General features: G+C 37.6%; 10 protein-coding genes across 10 annotated transcripts; 5 read left to right on the top strand and 5 right to left on the bottom strand.

Annotated features, from left to right (window-relative positions):
* Positions 1-777: 777 nt before the first annotated feature.
* Positions 778-2,150, bottom strand: LOC147763880 (histone H2A). The gene has a single exon (XM_087017542.1). The coding sequence runs from the start codon at positions 1,201-1,203 to the stop codon at positions 826-828; it is 378 nt and encodes a 125-aa protein (XP_086873668.1). The 5' UTR covers positions 1,204-2,150; the 3' UTR covers positions 778-825.
* An 18-nt stretch (positions 2,151-2,168) lies between these two features.
* On the top strand, positions 2,169-2,741 carry LOC147763879 (histone H2B, gonadal). Its single transcript, XM_087017555.1, has one exon. It carries the CDS (start codon positions 2,325-2,327, stop codon positions 2,691-2,693), a length of 369 nt encoding a protein of 122 aa, XP_086873681.1. The 5' UTR covers positions 2,169-2,324; the 3' UTR covers positions 2,694-2,741.
* A 2,247-nt stretch (positions 2,742-4,988) lies between these two features.
* LOC147763878 (histone H4) lies at positions 4,989-5,512 on the bottom strand. Its single transcript, XM_087017569.1, has one exon. It carries the CDS (start codon positions 5,449-5,451, stop codon positions 5,140-5,142), a length of 312 nt encoding a protein of 103 aa, XP_086873695.1. The 5' UTR covers positions 5,452-5,512; the 3' UTR covers positions 4,989-5,139.
* Positions 5,513-6,372: 860 nt separating this feature from the next.
* Positions 6,373-7,214, top strand: LOC106177740 (histone H3). Its single transcript, XM_013560601.2, has one exon. It carries the CDS (start codon positions 6,658-6,660, stop codon positions 7,066-7,068), a length of 411 nt encoding a protein of 136 aa, XP_013416055.1. The 5' UTR covers positions 6,373-6,657; the 3' UTR covers positions 7,069-7,214.
* Positions 7,215-9,149: 1,935 nt separating this feature from the next.
* On the bottom strand, positions 9,150-10,522 carry LOC147763877 (histone H2A). The gene has a single exon (XM_087002396.1). The coding sequence runs from the start codon at positions 9,573-9,575 to the stop codon at positions 9,198-9,200; it is 378 nt and encodes a 125-aa protein (XP_086858522.1). The 5' UTR covers positions 9,576-10,522; the 3' UTR covers positions 9,150-9,197.
* An 18-nt stretch (positions 10,523-10,540) lies between these two features.
* On the top strand, positions 10,541-11,113 carry LOC147763876 (histone H2B, gonadal). The gene has a single exon (XM_087002397.1). It carries the CDS (start codon positions 10,697-10,699, stop codon positions 11,063-11,065), a length of 369 nt encoding a protein of 122 aa, XP_086858523.1. The 5' UTR covers positions 10,541-10,696; the 3' UTR covers positions 11,066-11,113.
* Positions 11,114-13,350: 2,237 nt separating this feature from the next.
* On the bottom strand, positions 13,351-13,879 carry LOC147763875 (histone H4). The gene has a single exon (XM_087002399.1). It carries the CDS (start codon positions 13,811-13,813, stop codon positions 13,502-13,504), a length of 312 nt encoding a protein of 103 aa, XP_086858525.1. The 5' UTR covers positions 13,814-13,879; the 3' UTR covers positions 13,351-13,501.
* Positions 13,880-14,075: 196 nt separating this feature from the next.
* Positions 14,076-14,935, top strand: LOC147763874 (histone H3). The gene has a single exon (XM_087002394.1). It carries the CDS (start codon positions 14,379-14,381, stop codon positions 14,787-14,789), a length of 411 nt encoding a protein of 136 aa, XP_086858520.1. The 5' UTR covers positions 14,076-14,378; the 3' UTR covers positions 14,790-14,935.
* Positions 14,936-16,869: 1,934 nt separating this feature from the next.
* Positions 16,870-18,242, bottom strand: LOC147763873 (histone H2A). Its single transcript, XM_087002395.1, has one exon. The coding sequence runs from the start codon at positions 17,293-17,295 to the stop codon at positions 16,918-16,920; it is 378 nt and encodes a 125-aa protein (XP_086858521.1). The 5' UTR covers positions 17,296-18,242; the 3' UTR covers positions 16,870-16,917.
* An 18-nt stretch (positions 18,243-18,260) lies between these two features.
* On the top strand, positions 18,261-18,833 carry LOC147763872 (histone H2B, gonadal). The gene has a single exon (XM_087002398.1). The coding sequence runs from the start codon at positions 18,417-18,419 to the stop codon at positions 18,783-18,785; it is 369 nt and encodes a 122-aa protein (XP_086858524.1). The 5' UTR covers positions 18,261-18,416; the 3' UTR covers positions 18,786-18,833.
* The last annotated feature ends 1,966 nt before the right edge of the window (positions 18,834-20,799 follow it).

Raw genomic sequence — 20,799 nt, 5'->3', positions numbered from 1 at the left:
TTCATAAAATTCTTTCGTTTAATAAGCTACCTAAAAGTAGCAGTACATGTTTAAAACAGTTATCAAATTAAGCCATTTAGGGGCAGGCCCATATCATTTTACATACAACATGTATATTGAGTGCTAAAACTGCTTTTCTGCAAGAAAATGATCACTCTTTTTGCAGTAAAGGGTAACTGTAAGTGTTAGTGTTAGAAAAAGGTAAAAGAAAAGCGGGCCATTTAAATTGTCTACCTTTTCCTATACAGAATTAAATAAAAGACACCTAAAACATAATTTTCGTACCTTTATTAAAAGAAGGAAAAAAGACAAAAGATGCTCTTTTCATCAGAAATATTTATCAATATTGTGAAAAAAAAAAAAAAAAAGAAAAAAGACAGATCCCATAAACAAATTAGAGCCTATAGATATGTTTTTTTGTGCTTCTTAACTCCTGGGAAGACAATAAAATCCTCTGTTCTCTCACGCGTGCAAATAAATATATAAAATGAATGTGTATGTTTACAATACAGCAAAGCTTGGCTTGTACATGACACTGTGACAATTAGTTCAGCTGTCTGTCACCAGTGATTAAGTCAAAGTTGATTTTGCAGATATCAATTATAAACTTGATTTTTCACTCTTCTGGGTGACAAGGACCAATTCTTATTTATGGTTTCATATTCACGATATACAGAGAATAGTGGGATTAATCGCGTCTAGCATTACGAGAGAGTATTTGGGATGTGAAAATTAATTCGTAATGAACTTCATTGGCGTAGCTTTTCTATGAATATGTGGTTGGTCCTGAAAAGGACCGTTTGTTGTAAATTTGCAAACAGCAATTTACTTGGCAGCTGCCTTGCTTTTCTTGGGGAGAAGGACAGCCTGGATGTTTGGCAGAACACCACCCTGGGCAATGGTGACGCCTCCAAGCAGCTTGTTCAATTCCTCGTCGTTGCGGACAGCCAGCTGCAAGTGACGGGGGACAATTCTTGATTTTTTGTTGTCACGGGCAGCATTTCCCGCCAACTCGAGGACCTCAGCAGCCAGATACTCCAGGACGGCTGCCAGGTACACTGGGGCACCGGCTCCAACACGCTGGGCATAGTTACCCTTGCGGAGCAGACGGTGGATTCTGCCTACTGGGAACTGAAGTCCAGCACGGGATGATCTGCTCTTCCCCTTTGCTCTTGCCTTTCCTCCCTTACCACGTCCAGACATCTTGTACGTTTTCTTATGATACGACAGTTGATCAAAGAATAGTAAAAGTTTGTTCAAAATAGGTATTTATAGCCATCGATGGGGATTCAGTGCTGCACGCAAATCTGTCCAATAAGACAGCATAGTCGAAATAACTGCCAATAGGTAAAGAGAGCGCTTAACTTGCCCTCGTTCTCACTGTGCAACATACGAGCCTCTAATTTGCATAACTCTACATAGATTGTTTGGTACCACAGGGGCCATGAAATAACTATAGGTACATGTGGTTTTGCATGATACAAAACAAGTGCTTCACATCCTCCTTCCAGAAACGTATTTTTATTAATATTGTTAATGATATAACGAGCACGGTTTGACTGCCATGGTGAATACCTCATATAGGCATAGAAGTATATGATATAGGCTCGTATTGTATTGTGCTTAATTGAGTATCAAAAGTGCCTTGATGTCAGACTTGATTGAAATCTTAGGACACCTTAATTGCTGTCAGCTTCTTGATTGCAATCAGATCATTGCTTTGACACCTCATTGAAGATAACGTCTTGTTTTGATAAATAAACTGCTGTCAAGAAGTTGAAAATAACAGCATACGCACGTTGTTTTCGTTTATGATGAGACCACTTTGGACTGTAGACTAAGTGCTTTCATGAAGTCAATTTAATTTCAATTTATTTCAATTCAATTTATTTCTGTACTGGTACATAGATTGTCATGACCTTGTACAATATGAAATACAAATGATGATACAATACAGTTAGTGCATTACCATCTTTATATAATGAAGATAAGTACTAGTAAAATTACTCATAAAATATTCTATCTAAGCACACCAAGTACACCAGCTCCAAGTAAATCAGCAAGTCGGTGATTTACACAAACGGTCCTTTTCAGGACCAACCATATCTTTCCAGGAAAGCTATACCTATAAGACATATGCTACTTTCAATTGCCTCGGCTTCGACGCTGCATTTGTTGCGCGCTGGGAACTTCACCCAATCCGATTGTGAATTTCACAACGTGTAGCGCTGGATCCCCTTATTTGCATAACGCGTTGTATAAATACAAAACGCTCTCTTCTGCCAGTATTCAACGTTCAATTTGTACGGTAGAATACAAGTACCATGCCTCCCAAAGTGAGCTCCAAGGGCGCCAAGAAAGCCGGTAAGGCTAAGGCCGCACGTAGTGGTGACAAGAAGAGAAGGAGGAAGAGAAAGGAAAGCTACAGCATCTACATCTACAAAGTGATGAAACAGGTGCACCCTGACACCGGTATCTCCAGCAAAGCCATGAGCATCATGAACAGCTTTGTCAATGACATCTTTGAGCGTATTGCCGGTGAAGCTTCCCGCCTTGCCCACTACAACAAGCGTTCCACCATCACCAGCCGAGAGGTTCAGACTGCTGTCCGTCTCTTGCTGCCCGGTGAGCTTGCTAAGCACGCTGTCAGTGAGGGCACAAAGGCCGTCACCAAGTACACCAGCTCCAAGTAAATCAGCAAGTCGGTGATTTACACAAACGGTCCTTTTCAGGACCAACCATATCTTTCCAGGAAAGCTATACCAAATGTTATTATAAGACATACACGTGATAACAAACAAGAAATGTGCATGTTCACACACGCACAAGAATCCCTACACTCTGACATAGAAGAATTCGTTTTGCATTCTACAATCTTTTATTTACACAGTATAGCATTGTCTCTGCTCTCATTGTGGGCATGTTTCTCAACATCTAAACCAATAAGTAAATTATCAGCTGTTTGAAAAGTAGAGGCCTTGATGATCCCCGGCACACAATTGAATTTGAAAGACATAACATACGTAATCTACAGTAACAAGTGGAAATATTACTTAATTGTTATGTATTACACTGCTGATTAGCACACGCTTTCCTTTTTTTATTTTCACATACAATATGTTGACAAATGCATTTAAATTAGGTGAAATCACTGTGTATTCTGGAGTTTTTATTTGATTATTTGTTAGCAGCTACAGGACATTGGAGCTACTATGGTTTTAGTGGCAGATAAAATACTTTTAAAAAATTCTCTCTTAAAAATAAAGTGCCTTAAGCATGCACTTCAGCACAGTTGACAATATTATTATGAATAACATCTACAACAAGAAAGACAAATTTTAAAATCAATAAAAAGGAAATAATAGCTTTTTTTTTTTAAAGACAATTTTACCGTGATTTTCTTCCATTCTGTTTGTACTGAATAAGATATCAAAATTTCGTTATAGATTATTTCATGGGCTCTGTCAGTTTACTTAACTTTGCTAAGACAGAATTAGATTTCACAATAACAGCATTATCAATTAATTAATGATTGTTTAGTTGGTGAAAATTAAGTGAAATCTTGTCTCCTCTCCTTGAAATGGACCGTGTTTGATTGCTGCTTAATGATTGCATTGAACGATTTGTTAAACGAAATCAATTCTGTTATAAGGTAATCAATGGTTTTGTGAAGAATAGTAGTAGCTTAGAGGCTTGAAATCTCAGGATGTTCTCTTTTATGTTGAGTTTGTTTTGCGACAGGTAAGAGTCTACTTTTAATAGATAGATTCACCCTACCCAGGGCGATTTATTATCTGTTGTAAGTGGTTACCTTAGCACTTATTGCTGATGACGATCCATTGTACCCAGCTCAATTTGCTGACATAGCATGAAGCTGACTGGATTGGGATTAGGCCACCTTAAGCTCTAGATTTCGGTATTGCCGGCTTGTTTTCATATATATGCTTTGCTTTATTCATTGCATCGTATGCATCTACATCATGGTAGATGAAAATGTACTATAGGAATGCAATTATAAATAAATAGCAATTATTTTACATAGTGATATAGTATGACTACTTGTAAGAAAAAAAGCAAAACATATTTGGCAGAGCCTAAGTGGCCATATATGTTCATTCTTCTAACCAGTCATTAGTGTTATAAATTTATCCATTCTGGTAAGATGCTCAAAGTTACTATATTGTCTTTTGTACAGTGAATAAAGATCATATCGGAGATCTGTATAAAGAGGGCAAGACACTAGGAAATGGATTTCATCTTCTATTTTCCCAGAATCACACTTTTTGCAAATTCTCTCTGCTTGAGAAATTCTTTCATGTCTACCTGTTTCCATACCTATAGGTTGTGTGCACTTATGCGGAATCGAGTTAAAGTGGTGTATTTATCTCTATCTTTAATTGTATCTAAGTATCTTTCCTTCACATATTTGTTCTTGTATTGACAATAAAATTGCAATTTGGACTTGGTGTTGGTTATTTCTCTCTCTCTCTCTCTCTCTCTCTCTCTCTCTCTCTCTGTCATTCTTGTGTTATTCTGTCCCTGAATCTTTCCCTAAACTTCTGGATAGAGTTTTTATCACATCTTTGGTCTAGTATGTACACCTAGAAGTTCGTTGCAAAAGCGTAAGTTGATTTTTTTCTACGGGAGATCTGTCAGTGATCATTGAAAAGCCGTATCGAGAGTATGAAATAGTACTTTTTTTCTTTTATTGATGACGACAGTCTAGTAGAAAGTGGCTTACAGCTTTTCAGACCAAAAAGAGCTTTCTGTGCAGTATATAGCCCACATCAGCAATACCGCACTGTAAAGCCAACACACGAAAAGGTATAGTGAGCAAGCTATCTTTACTGTACTTTCTCTCAGGGTAGATTAGGCATCTGTGTACATTGTTGCTATTACACGGGGGACTTGTTCGCCTAAAACTTTGAATTTATTTTGAAACGATTAAAAGGCGTATGTAAAATAATGAGTTAAACAGACGCACAAGCTAGGTTCCAATATAATAGGTTTTGTTTTTATTCGGGGATGCTCATATAGTGGCCAGCAGACGTCTAATAATTCGACCTTATTGGCATAGCTTTTCATTGATATTTGTTGGTCCTGAAAAGGACCGTTTGTTTGTCTCAATGAGAAGTTTGCTTAACCGCCGAATCCGTACAGAGTGCGACCTTGACGTTTCAAAGCATAGACGACATCCATGGCGGTGACGGTCTTCCTCTTGGCGTGCTCGGTGTAGGTGACTGCGTCACGGATGACATTCTCGAGGAACACCTTCAAGACACCACGGGTCTCTTCGTAGATGAGTCCAGAGATACGCTTGACACCACCACGGCGTGCTAAACGACGGATGGCTGGCTTGGTGATACCCTGGATGTTGTCACGCAAAACTTTGCGATGACGCTTGGCGCCTCCCTTTCCCAATCCCTTTCCTCCTTTACCACGTCCAGACATGTTGATCGAATATTCTGTTAGCAATGAAAAATATGCTTAATCGCCGAAGGTTGCCTCGTATTATATATTTTATATTCCAATGCCCAATGTACAAAACAGACCGAGTCACCTTTTTCAGTAAAACCTCATTCCTAAAAGCTGATTCAAGGCCACCAGACAGTCAATTATGCCATGTATTTAACAGTGCCAACAAAGATACTTTAGTGTCCCTCTCCAACTTTATAATCAAATCATTTAAGAAAAGAAGTGAAGTGGTTGCTCTGCTTGGTAACTCTTAGCATACCCCTTAAAATGTCAGTGTATGGTCCCACTGTTGTGAGAAGTGACTCGGCAGTGGGACTGAACATGGCACAATATTTATATCTGTGTAACTTATTTACTTATATGTCTTATGTAATTGTCATTAATCGTAATTATCAATGTCATCAAACAGCCATGTAAACAGCTATGTAACGGTGGTTTTAAGTTCTTTAAAAGCATATTCTTTTTGTGTAACATGTTTATAGTATGTTTATGGTAAATTTATAATCACACCAAGGTTTATCTCAATGCTTAGATAGAATATGTTATGAGTAATTTTACTAGTACTTATCTTCATTATATAAAGATGGTAATACACTAACTGTATTTGTATCATTTGTATATCATATTGTACAAGGTCATGACAATCTATGTACCAGTACAGAAATAAATTGAAAAAATTATATACTCACCTATCCGACGCCAACGATCTTCAACACCAAATCTTAACTTGATTGGCCAAAACGACCACTTGTGCTTGTAGAGTGATATGATTGGGCAAATCGTAGAGTTCAAACACATTTCATCTATCTTGCAACTATGTTTTTCTTAGCAAAGAGAGATCACTTTAAGAACGTTACAGAAGTTGGATCTTAATTGGTGGGAATTAATTATATTTATATTGCCAATTTTTATTTCTTTCAGAAATCCACTAAACTTGGTGATACATGCAGAAATATGTCATTCCTTCACTCTGCCTCGGATTCAATGCTGCATATTTAAAGCGCACACGTGTAGTTATACATATTCAATGACTTTTTTTTAATGAAAATACATCCAATGAGGTGCGCTCAAAATAGGACAGGAATTTGGGTCATCCAATCACCAAATAGACCGCTATATTACAAATCTCTGTAGCATATACCCCAAATCATTCAAGTTATTTGAACTCGAATTCGAACAACAATGGCTCGTACCAAGCAAACTGCACGTAAATCCACTGGTGGCAAGGCCCCAAGGAAGCAGCTGGCCACCAAGGCCGCTCGTAAGAGCGCCCCCGCCACCGGTGGTGTGAAGAAACCTCACCGTTACAGGCCCGGTACCGTGGCTCTTCGTGAAATCCGTCGTTACCAGAAGAGCACAGAGCTTCTGATCCGCAAGCTCCCCTTCCAGCGCCTGGTCCGTGAAATCGCCCAGGACTTCAAAACAGACTTGAGATTCCAAAGCTCTGCTGTCATGGCCCTCCAGGAAGCTAGCGAGGCTTACTTGGTTGGTCTTTTCGAGGACACCAACCTGTGCGCCATCCACGCCAAGCGTGTGACCATCATGCCCAAGGATATCCAGCTGGCTCGCCGTATCCGCGGAGAGCGTGCTTAAATTCTGCTTTTACTCTCAACAAAACGGTCCTTTTCAGGACCACTACAAATCAGAAAAGCTAAACCATTAGTGCTGACGTACGTTGTCCACCCTGAATTGTCTTCGTATAATTTCTTCTGAAATAATTAAAGTTGATGAAAAGGAAATCAATAGTTGATAATGCATTTGAAAGAATTACTATTCACAATTAATTATCTCTATAATGAGTAGCAAATGCGCTATAATGAGTAGCAAAGAAGTCGGTTTTCTGGTTTGCAAAGGCATGCCAGTGTGCAGATCCTCGATTTTTAATTGTTTTACATATTTTCATTAGCAGTGCATTTTACATGCTTATTATATACTAAAATTTGGTTCAAGTTTTAGTACTGCAGTATTTTAGGTCATTTACTGTAATCACTCGATCTTTTCAGTGGGGGAAATTCTGAATTTTACAGATGCTGTACTTTTAAAGTCATGTATTCTTTCAAGAGAGGAGAAACATTCCTATTGGGTTTCGACAACAAAACTGAATGGCAGGCCATCTTATCTGTACAGCAAAAGCACCACAAAAATAAATTGAAAAAAAAAAAAAAATGCAAAGTTTTCCCCGTTGAAAAGATCAAGTCATTACACCATTTTTTTTTTTTTTTTTTTTTTTTTTTTTTTTTTTTTGTAATATTGTTGTACTCGTATTATAGGCAAAATCTCCACCAACCGTTAACATCAAGGATCGTCTTAACTTTTCTTTCAGGTGCATTTATCACATCAACTATCATCTAATTTCAAAATAACACAGTCCTGTATTTGGATATAAAACAGCACATTGGCAGTTTGGTTCCTTCATAACATGCATTTATATATTTGTTTAATAAAAAACTAATGAAATACATTTTGCTGTATTCAACATTCATTAGATTTGAAAAGAAATTCCAAAATCTGTGAATAAATAACTTTAATACAGTGCAGGGAATATGATTCTTCACATAAACTAACAAACTGTCCAAATTTCTAGTAATTTTATCAATTATATATTTATTTTATCGGATATGAGCTTTTTCCGTGGAAAGGTGGAGTTACAGTTTAAATATTTACAAAAACATATTTACATTATGCATAATATACCATGATTGAATCACTACAAAATATAGGGAAACCGATATAAAAATTAAAATTAAATGACCTGGAACATACGTTACTGGAGCATATATGTTACCATTTAGGGCTCCTTACATTATGTAACTTTAGACATAGTAAAAATTAAAAACTAAATTAAAATTGAGACAGTCGTGGATTTCTTTTGCCTTTGCGAAATAATGAAAAAGGATTTCATAAAATTCTTTCGTTTAATAAGCTACCTAAAAGTAGCAGTACATGTTTAAAACAGTTATCAAATTAAGCCATTTAGGGGCAGGCCCATATCATTTTACATACAACATGTATATTGAGTGCTAAAACTGCTTTTCTGCAAGAAAATGATCACTCTTTTTGCAGTAAAGGGTAACTGTAAGTGTTAGTGTTAGAAAAAGGTAAAAGAAAAGCGGGCCATTTAAATTGTCTACCTTTTCCTATACAGAATTAAATAAAAGACACCTAAAACATAATTTTCGTACCTTTATTAAAAGAAGGAAAAAAGACAAAAGATGCTCTTTTCATCAGAAATATTTATCAATATTGTGAAAAAAAAAAAAAAAAAGAAAAAAGACAGATCCCATAAACAAATTAGAGCCTATAGATATGTTTTTTTGTGCTTCTTAACTCCTGGGAAGACAATAAAATCCTGTGTTCTCTCACGCGTGCAAATAAATATATAAAATGAATGTGTATGTTTACAATACAGCAAAGCTTGGCTTGTACATGACACTGTGACAATTAGTTCAGCTGTCTGTCACCAGTGATTAAGTCAAAGTTGATTTTGCAGATATCAATTATAAACTTGATTTTTCACTCTTCTGGGTGACAAGGACCAATTCTTATTTATGGTTTCATATTCACGATATACAGAGAATAGTGGGATTAATCGCGTCTAGCATTACGAGAGAGTATTTGGGATGTGAAAATTAATTCGTAATGAACTTCATTGGCGTAGCTTTTCTATGAATATGTGGTTGGTCCTGAAAAGGACCGTTTGTTGTAAATTTGCAAACAGCAATTTACTTGGCAGCTGCCTTGCTTTTCTTGGGGAGAAGGACAGCCTGGATGTTTGGCAGAACACCACCCTGGGCAATGGTGACGCCTCCAAGCAGCTTGTTCAATTCCTCGTCGTTGCGGACAGCCAGCTGCAAGTGACGGGGGACAATTCTTGATTTTTTGTTGTCACGGGCAGCATTCCCCGCCAACTCGAGGACCTCAGCAGCCAGATACTCCAGGACGGCTGCCAGGTACACTGGGGCACCGGCTCCAACACGCTGGGCATAGTTACCCTTGCGGAGCAGACGGTGGATTCTGCCTACTGGGAACTGAAGTCCAGCACGGGATGATCTGCTCTTCCCCTTTGCTCTTGCCTTTCCTCCCTTACCACGTCCAGACATCTTGTACGTTTTCTTATGATACGACAGTTGATCAAAGAATAGTAAAAGTTTGTTCAAAATAGGTATTTATAGCCATCGATGGGGATTCAGTGCTGCACGCAAATCTGTCCAATAAGACAGCATAGTCGAAATAACTGCCAATAGGTAAAGAGAGCGCTTAACTTGCCCTCGTTCTCACTGTGCAACATACGAGCCTCTAATTTGCATAACTCTACATAGATTGTTTGGTACCACAGGGGCCATGAAATAACTATAGGTACATGTGGTTTTGCATGATACAAAACAAGTGCTTCACATCCTCCTTCCAGAAACGTATTTTTATTAATATTGTTAATGATATAACGAGCACGGTTTGACTGCCATGGTGAATACCTCATATAGGCATAGAAGTATATGATATAGGCTCGTATTGTATTGTGCTTAATTGAGTATCAAAAGTGCCTTGATGTCAGACTTGATTGAAATCTTAGGACACCTTAATTGCTGTCAGCTTCTTGATTGCAATCAGATCATTGCTTTGACACCTCATTGAAGATAACGTCTTGTTTTGATAAATAAACTGCTGTCAAGAAGTTGAAAATAACAGCATACGCACGTTGTTTTCGTTTATGATGAGACCACTTTGGACTGTAGACTAAGTGCTTTCATGAAGTCAATTTAATTTCAATTTATTTCAATTCAATTTATTTCTGTACTGGTACATAGATTGTCATGACCTTGTACAATATGAAATACAAATGATGATACAATACAGTTAGTGCATTACCATCTTTATATAATGAAGATAAGTACTAGTAAAATTACTCATAAAATATTCTATCTAAGCACACCAAGTACACCAGCTCCAAGTAAATCAGCAAGTCGGTGATTTACACAAACGGTCCTTTTCAGGACCAACCATATCTTTCCAGGAAAGCTATACCTATAAGACATATGCTACTTTCAATTGCCTCGGCTTCGACGCTGCATTTGTTGCGCGCTGGGAACTTCACCCAATCCGATTGTGAATTTCACAACGTGTAGCGCTGGATCCCCTTATTTGCATAACGCGTTGTATAAATACAAAACGCTCTCTTCTGCCAGTATTCAACGTTCAATTTGTACGGTAGAATACAAGTACCATGCCTCCCAAAGTGAGCTCCAAGGGCGCCAAGAAAGCCGGTAAGGCTAAGGCCGCACGTAGTGGTGACAAGAAGAGAAGGAGGAAGAGAAAGGAAAGCTACAGCATCTACATCTACAAAGTGATGAAACAGGTGCACCCTGACACCGGTATCTCCAGCAAAGCCATGAGCATCATGAACAGCTTTGTCAATGACATCTTTGAGCGTATTGCCGGTGAAGCTTCCCGCCTTGCCCACTACAACAAGCGTTCCACCATCACCAGCCGAGAGGTTCAGACTGCTGTCCGTCTCTTGCTGCCCGGTGAGCTTGCTAAGCACGCTGTCAGTGAGGGCACAAAGGCCGTCACCAAGTACACCAGCTCCAAGTAAATCAGCAAGTCGGTGATTTACACAAACGGTCCTTTTCAGGACCAACCATATCTTTCCAGGAAAGCTATACCAAATGTTATTATAAGACATACACGTGATAACAAACAAGAAATGTGCATGTTCACACACGCACAAGAATCCCTACACTCTGACATAGAAGAATTCGTTTTGCATTCTACAATCTTTTATTTACACAGTATAGCATTGTCTCTGCTCTCATTGTGGGCATGTTTCTCAACATCTAAACCAATAAGTAAATTATCAGCTGTTTGAAAAGTAGAGGCCTTGATGATCCCCGGCACACAATTGAATTTGAAAGACATAACATACGTAATCTACAGTAACAAGTGGAAATATTACTTAATTGTTATGTATTACACTGCTGATTAGCACACGCTTTCCTTTTTTTATTTTCACATACAATATGTTGACAAATGCATTTAAATTAGGTGAAATCACTGTGTATTCTGGAGTTTTTATTTGATTATTTGTTAGCAGCTACAGGACATTGGAGCTACTATGGTTTTAGTGGCAGATAAAATACTTTTAAAAAATTCTCTCTTAAAAATAAAGTGCCTTAAGCATGCACTTCAGCACAGTTGACAATATTATTATGAATAACATCTACAACAAGAAAGACAAATTTTAAAATCAATAAAAAGGAAATAATAGCTTTTTTTTTTTAAAGACAATTTTACCGTGATTTTCTTCCATTCTGTTTGTACTGAATAAGATATCAAAATTTCGTTATAGATTATTTCATGGGCTCTGTCAGTTTACTTAACTTTGCTAAGACAGAATTAGATTTCACAATAACAGCATTATCAATTAATTAATGATTGTTTAGTTGGTGAAAATTAAGTGAAATCTTGTCTCCTCTCCTTGAAATGGACCGTGTTTGATTGCTGCTTAATGATTGCATTGAACGATTTGTTAAACGAAATCAATTCTGTTATAAGGTAATCAATGGTTTTGTGAAGAATAGTAGTAGCTTAGAGGCTTGAAATCTCAGGATGTTCTCTTTTATGTTGAGTTTGTTTTGCGACAGGTAAGAGTCTACTTTTAATAGATAGATTCACCCTACCCAGGGCGATTTATTATCTGTTGTAAGTGGTTACCTTAGCACTTATTGCTGATGACGATCCATTGTACCCAGCTCAATTTGCTGACATAGCATGAAGCTGACTGGATTGGGATTAGGCCACCTTAAGCTCTAGATTTCGGTATTGCCGGCTTGTTTTCATATATATGCTTTGCTTTATTCATTGCATCGTATGCATCTACATCATGGTAGATGAAAATGTACTATAGGAATGCAATTATAAATAAATAGCAATTATTTTACATAGTGATATAGTATGACTACTTGTAAGAAAAAAAGCAAAACATATTTGGCAGAGCCTAAGTGGCCATATATGTTCATTCTTCTAACCAGTCATTAGTGTTATAAATTTATCCATTCTGGTAAGATGCTCAAAGTTACTATATTGTCTTTTGTACAGTGAATAAAGATCATATCGGAGATCTGTATAAAGAGGGCAAGACACTAGGAAATGGATTTCATCTTCTATTTTCCCAGAATCACACTTTTTGCAAATTCTCTCTGCTTGAGAAATTCTTTCATGTCTACCTGTTTCCATACCTATAGGTTGTGTGCACTTATGCGGAATCGAGTTAAAGTGGTGTATTTATCTCTATCTTTAATTGTATCTAAGTATCTTTCCTTCACATATTTGTTCTTGTATTGACAATAAAATTGCAATTTGGACTTGGTGTTGGTTATTTCTCTCTCTCTCTCTCTCTCTCTCTCTCTGTCATTCTTGTGTTATTCTGTCCCTGAATCTTTCCCTAAACTTCTGGATAGAGTTTTTATCACATCTTTGGTCTAGTATGTACACCTAGAAGTTCGTTGCAAAAGCGTAAGTTGATTTTTTTCTACGGGAGATCTGTCAGTGATCATTGAAAAGCCGTATCGAGAGTATGAAATAGTACTTTTTTTCTTTTATTGATGACGACAGTCTAGTAGAAAGTGGCTTACAGCTTTTCAGACCAAAAAGAGCTTTCTGTGCAGTATATAGCCCACATCAGCAATACCGCACTGTAAAGCCAACACACGAAAAGGTATAGTGAGCAAGCTATCTTTACTGTACTTTCTCTCAGGGTAGATTAGGCATCTGTGTACATTGTTGCTATTACACGGGGGACTTGTTCGCCTAAAACTTTGAATTTATTTTGAAACGATTAAAAGGCGTATGTAAAATAATGAGTTAAACAGACGCACAAGCTAGGTTCCAATATAATAGGTTTTGTTTTTATTCGGGGATGCTCATATAGTGGCCAGCAGACGTCTAATAATTCGACCTTATTGGCATAGCTTTTCATTGATATTTGTTGGTCCTGAAAAGGACCGTTTGTTTGTCTCAATGAGAAGTTTGCTTAACCGCCGAATCCGTACAGAGTGCGACCTTGACGTTTCAAAGCATAGACGACATCCATGGCGGTGACGGTCTTCCTCTTGGCGTGCTCGGTGTAGGTGACTGCGTCACGGATGACATTCTCGAGGAACACCTTCAAGACACCACGGGTCTCTTCGTAGATGAGTCCAGAGATACGCTTGACACCACCACGGCGTGCTAAACGACGGATGGCTGGCTTGGTGATACCCTGGATGTTGTCACGCAAAACTTTGCGATGACGCTTGGCGCCTCCCTTTCCCAATCCCTTTCCTCCTTTACCACGTCCAGACATGTTGATCGAATATTCTGTTAGCAATGAAAAATATGCTTAATCGCCGAAGGTTGCCTCGTATTATATACTCACCTATCCGACGCCAACGATCTTCAACACCAAATCTTAACTTGATTGGCCAAAACGACCACTTGTGCTTGTAGAGTGATATGATTGGGCAAATCGTAGAGTTCAAACACATTTCATCTATCTTGCAACTATGTTTTTCTTAGCAAAGAGAGATCACTTTAAGAACGTTACAGAAGTTGGATCTTAATTGGTGGGAATTAATTATATTTATATTGCCAATTTTTATTTCTTTCAGAAATCCACTAAACTTGGTGATACATGCAGAAATATGTCATTCCTTCACTCTGCCTCGGATTCAATGCTGCATATTTAAAGCGCACACGTGTAGTTATACATATTCAATGACTTTTTTTTAATGAAAATACATCCAATGAGGTGCGCTCAAAATAGGACAGGAATTTGGGTCATCCAATCACCAAATAGACCGCTATATTACAAATCTCTGTAGCATATACCCCAAATCATTCAAGTTATTTGAACTCGAATTCGAACAACAATGGCTCGTACCAAGCAAACTGCACGTAAATCCACTGGTGGCAAGGCCCCAAGGAAGCAGCTGGCCACCAAGGCCGCTCGTAAGAGCGCCCCCGCCACCGGTGGTGTGAAGAAACCTCACCGTTACAGGCCCGGTACCGTGGCTCTTCGTGAAATCCGTCGTTACCAGAAGAGCACAGAGCTTCTGATCCGCAAGCTCCCCTTCCAGCGCCTGGTCCGTGAAATCGCCCAGGACTTCAAAACAGACTTGAGATTCCAAAGCTCTGCTGTCATGGCCCTCCAGGAAGCTAGCGAGGCTTACTTGGTTGGTCTTTTCGAGGACACCAACCTGTGCGCCATCCACGCCAAGCGTGTGACCATCATGCCCAAGGATATCCAGCTGGCTCGCCGTATCCGCGGAGAGCGTGCTTAAATTCTGCTTTTACTCTCAACAAAACGGTCCTTTTCAGGACCACTACAAATCAGAAAAGCTAAACCATTAGTGCTGACGTACGTTGTCCACCCTGAATTGTCTTCGTATAATTTCTTCTGAAATAATTAAAGTTGATGAAAAGGAAATCAATAGTTGATAATGCATTTGAAAGAATTACTATTCACAATTAATTATCTCTATAATGAGTAGCAAATGCGCTATAATGAGTAGCAAAGAAGTCGGTTTTCTGGTTTGCAAAGGCATGCCAGTGTGCAGATCCTCGATTTTTAATTGTTTTACATATTTTCATTAGCAGTGCATTTTACATGCTTATTATATACTAAAATTTGGTTCAAGTTTTAGTACTGCAGTATTTTAGGTCATTTACTGTAATCACTCGATCTTTTCAGTGGGGGAAATTCTGAATTTTACAGATGCTGTACTTTTAAAGTCATGTATTCTTTCAAGAGAGGAGAAACATTCCTATTGGGTTTCGACAACAAAACTGAATGGCAGGCCATCTTATCTGTACAGCAAAAGCACCACAAAAATAAATTGAAAAAAAAAAAAAAAATGCAAAGTTTTCCCCGTTGAAAAGATCAAGTCATTACACCATTTTTTTTTTTTTTTTTTTTTTTTTTTTTTTTTTTTGTAATATTGTTGTACTCGTATTATAGGCAAAATCTCCACCAACCGTTAACATCAAGGATCGTCTTAACTTTTCTTTCAGGTGCATTTATCACATCAACTATCATCTAATTTCAAAATAACACAGTCCTGTATTTGGATATAAAACAGCACATTGGCAGTTTGGTTCCTTCATAACATGCATTTATATATTTGTTTAATAAAAAACTAATGAAATACATTTTGCTGTATTCAACATTCATTAGATTTGAAAAGAAATTCCAAAATCTGTGAATAAATAACTTTAATACAGTGCAGGGAATATGATTCTTCACATAAACTAACAAACTGTCCAAATTTCTAGTAATTTTATCAATTATATATTTATTTTATCGGATATGAGCTTTTTCCGTGGAAAGGTGGAGTTACAGTTTAAATATTTACAAAAACATATTTACATTATGCATAATATACCATGATTGAATCACTACAAAATATAGGGAAACCGATATAAAAATTAAAATTAAATGACCTGGAACATACGTTACTGGAGCATATATGTTACCATTTAGGGCTCCTTACATTATGTAACTTTAGACATAGTAAAAATTAAAAACTAAATTAAAATTGAGACAGTCGTGGATTTCTTTTGCCTTTGCGAAATAATGAAAAAGGATTTCATAAAATTCTTTCGTTTAATAAGCTACCTAAAAGTAGCAGTACATGTTTAAAACAGTTATCAAATTAAGCCATTTAGGGGCAGGCCCATATCATTTTACATACAACATGTATATTGAGTGCTAAAACTGCTTTTCTGCAAGAAAATGATCACTCTTTTTGCAGTAAAGGGTAACTGTAAGTGTTAGTGTTAGAAAAAGGTAAAAGAAAAGCGGGCCATTTAAATTGTCTACCTTTTCCTATACAGAATTAAATAAAAGACACCTAAAACATAATTTTCGTACCTTTATTAAAAGAAGGAAAAAAGACAAAAGATGCTCTTTTCATCAGAAATATTTATCAATATTGTGAAAAAAAAAAAAAAAAGAAAAAAGACAGATCCCATAAACAAATTAGAGCCTATAGATATGTTTTTTTGTGCTTCTTAACTCCTGGGAAGACAATAAAATCCTCTGTTCTCTCACGCGTGCAAATAAATATATAAAATGAATGTGTATGTTTACAATACAGCAAAGCTTGGCTTGTACATGACACTGTGACAATTAGTTCAGCTGTCTGTCACCAGTGATTAAGTCAAAGTTGATTTTGCAGATATCAATTATAAACTTGATTTTTCACTCTTCTGGGTGACAAGGACCAATTCTTATTTATGGTTTCATATTCACGATATACAGAGAATAGTGGGATTAATCGCGTCTAGCATTACGAGAGAGTATTTGGGATGTGAAAATTAATTCGTAATGAACTTCATTGGCGTAGCTTTTCTATGAATATGTGGTTGGTCCTGAAAAGGACCGTTTGTTGTAAATTTGCAAACAGCAATTTACTTGGCAGCTGCCTTGCTTTTCTTGGGGAGAAGGACAGCCTGGATGTTTGGCAGAACACCACCCTGGGCAATGGTGACGCCTCCAAGCAGCTTGTTCAATTCCTCGTCGTTGCGGACAGCCAGCTGCAAGTGACGGGGGACAATTCTTGATTTTTTGTTGTCACGGGCAGCATTCCCCGCCAACTCGAGGACCTCAGCAGCCAGATACTCCAGGACGGCTGCCAGGTACACTGGGGCACCGGCTCCAACACGCTGGGCATAGTTACCCTTGCGGAGCAGACGGTGGATTCTGCCTACTGGGAACTGAAGTCCAGCACGGGATGATCTGCTCTTCCCCTTTGCTCTTGCCTTTCCTCCCTTACCACGTCCAGACATCTTGTACGTTTTCTTATGATACGACAGTTGATCAAAGAATAGTAAAAGTTTGTTCAAAATAGGTATTTATAGCCATCGATGGGGATTCAGTGCTGCACGCAAATCTGTCCAATAAGACAGCATAGTCGAAATAACTGCCAATAGGTAAAGAGAGCGCTTAACTTGCCCTCGTTCTCACTGTGCAACATACGAGCCTCTAATTTGCATAACTCTACATAGATTGTTTGGTACCACAGGGGCCATGAAATAACTATAGGTACATGTGGTTTTGCATGATACAAAACAAGTGCTTCACATCCTCCTTCCAGAAACGTATTTTTATTAATATTGTTAATGATATAACGAGCACGGTTTGACTGCCATGGTGAATACCTCATATAGGCATAGAAGTATATGATATAGGCTCGTATTGTATTGTGCTTAATTGAGTATCAAAAGTGCCTTGATGTCAGACTTGATTGAAATCTTAGGACACCTTAATTGCTGTCAGCTTCTTGATTGCAATCAGATCATTGCTTTGACACCTCATTGAAGATAACGTCTTGTTTTGATAAATAAACTGCTGTCAAGAAGTTGAAAATAACAGCATACGCACGTTGTTTTCGTTTATGATGAGACCACTTTGGACTGTAGACTAAGTGCTTTCATGAAGTCAATTTAATTTCAATTTATTTCAATTCAATTTATTTCTGTACTGGTACATAGATTGTCATGACCTTGTACAATATGAAATACAAATGATGATACAATACAGTTAGTGCATTACCATCTTTATATAATGAAGATAAGTACTAGTAAAATTACTCATAAAATATTCTATCTAAGCACACCAAGTACACCAGCTCCAAGTAAATCAGCAAGTCGGTGATTTACACAAACGGTCCTTTTCAGGACCAACCATATCTTTCCAGGAAAGCTATACCTATAAGACATATGCTACTTTCAATTGCCTCGGCTTCGACGCTGCATTTGTTGCGCGCTGGGAACTTCACCCAATCCGATTGTGAATTTCACAACGTGTAGCGCTGGATCCCCTTATTTGCATAACGCGTTGTATAAATACAAAACGCTCTCTTCTGCCAGTATTCAACGTTCAATTTGTACGGTAGAATACAAGTACCATGCCTCCCAAAGTGAGCTCCAAGGGCGCCAAGAAAGCCGGTAAGGCTAAGGCCGCACGTAGTGGTGACAAGAAGAGAAGGAGGAAGAGAAAGGAAAGCTACAGCATCTACATCTACAAAGTGATGAAACAGGTGCACCCTGACACCGGTATCTCCAGCAAAGCCATGAGCATCATGAACAGCTTTGTCAATGACATCTTTGAGCGTATTGCCGGTGAAGCTTCCCGCCTTGCCCACTACAACAAGCGTTCCACCATCACCAGCCGAGAGGTTCAGACTGCTGTCCGTCTCTTGCTGCCCGGTGAGCTTGCTAAGCACGCTGTCAGTGAGGGCACAAAGGCCGTCACCAAGTACACCAGCTCCAAGTAAATCAGCAAGTCGGTGATTTACACAAACGGTCCTTTTCAGGACCAACCATATCTTTCCAGGAAAGCTATACCAAATGTTATTATAAGACATACACGTGATAACAAACAAGAAATGTGCATGTTCACACACGCACAAGAATCCCTACACTCTGACATAGAAGAATTCGTTTTGCATTCTACAATCTTTTATTTACACAGTATAGCATTGTCTCTGCTCTCATTGTGGGCATGTTTCTCAACATCTAAACCAATAAGTAAATTATCAGCTGTTTGAAAAGTAGAGGCCTTGATGATCCCCGGCACACAATTGAATTTGAAAGACATAACATACGTAATCTACAGTAACAAGTGGAAATATTACTTAATTGTTATGTATTACACTGCTGATTAGCACACGCTTTCCTTTTTTTATTTTCACATACAATATGTTGACAAATGCATTTAAATTAGGTGAAATCACTGTGTATTCTGGAGTTTTTATTTGATTATTTGTTAGCAGCTACAGGACATTGGAGCTACTATGGTTTTAGTGGCAGATAAAATACTTTTAAAAAATTCTCTCTTAAAAATAAAGTGCCTTAAGCATGCACTTCAGCACAGTTGACAATATTATTATGAATAACATCTACAACAAGAAAGACAAATTTTAAAATCAATAAAAAGGAAATAATAGCTTTTTTTTTTTAAAGACAATTTTACCGTGATTTTCTTCCATTCTGTTTGTACTGAATAAGATATCAAAATTTCGTTATAGATTATTTCATGGGCTCTGTCAGTTTACTTAACTTTGCTAAGACAGAATTAGATTTCACAATAACAGCATTATCAATTAATTAATGATTGTTTAGTTGGTGAAAATTAAGTGAAATCTTGTCTCCTCTCCTTGAAATGGACCGTGTTTGATTGCTGCTTAATGATTGCATTGAACGATTTGTTAAACGAAATCAATTCTGTTATAAGGTAATCAATGGTTTTGTGAAGAATAGTAGTAGCTTAGAGGCTTGAAATCTCAGGATGTTCTCTTTTATGTTGAGTTTGTTTTGCGACAGGTAAGAGTCTACTTTTAATAGATAGATTCACCCTACCCAGGGCGATTTATTATCTGTTGTAAGTGGTTACCTTAGCACTTATTGCTGATGACGATCCATTGTACCCAGCTCAATTTGCTGACATAGCATGAAGCTGACTGGATTGGGATTAGGCCACCTTAAGCTCTAGATTTCGGTATTGCCGGCTTGTTTTCATATATATGCTTTGCTTTATTCATTGCATCGTATGCATCTACATCATGGTAGATGAAAATGTACTATAGGAATGCAATTATAAATAAATAGCAATTATTTTACATAGTGATATAGTATGACTACTTGTAAGAAAAAAAGCAAAACATATTTGGCAGAGCCTAAGTGGCCATATATGTTCATTCTTCTAACCAGTCATTAGTGTTATAAATTTATCCATTCTGGTAAGATGCTCAAAGTTACTATATTGTCTTTTGTACAGTGAATAAAGATCATATCGGAGATCTGTATAAAGAGGGCAAGACACTAGGAAATGGATTTCATCTTCTATTTTCCCAGAATCACACTTTTTGCAAATTCTCTCTGCTTGAGAAATTCTTTCATGTCTACCTGTTTCCATACCTATAGGTTGTGTGCACTTATGCGGAATCGAGTTAAAGTGGTGTATTTATCTCTATCTTTAATTGTATCTAAGTATCTTTCCTTCACATATTTGTTCTTGTATTGACAATAAAATTGCAATTTGGACTTGGTGTTGGTTATTTCTCTCTCTCTCTCTCTCTCTCTCTCTCTCTGTCATTCTTGTGTTATTCTGTCCCTGAATCTTTCCCTAAACTTCTGGATAGAGTTTTTATCACATCTTTGGTCTAGTATGTACACCTAGAAGTTCGTTGCAAAAGCGTAAGTTGATTTTTTTCTACGGGAGATCTGTCAGTGATCATTGAAAAGCCGTATCGAGAGTATGAAATAGTACTTTTTTTCTTTTATTGATGA

The sequence above is a fragment of the Lingula anatina genome, chromosome 1 (assembly GCF_051362555.1).
Source record: "Lingula anatina isolate TDL-2025a chromosome 1, LinAna3.0, whole genome shotgun sequence".
NCBI classification, from domain to species: Eukaryota; Metazoa; Brachiopoda; class Lingulata; order Lingulida; family Lingulidae; genus Lingula; species Lingula anatina.
The sequence above is the reverse complement of the archived record's forward strand: the minus strand, read 5'-3'. Positions and strand labels throughout refer to the sequence as shown.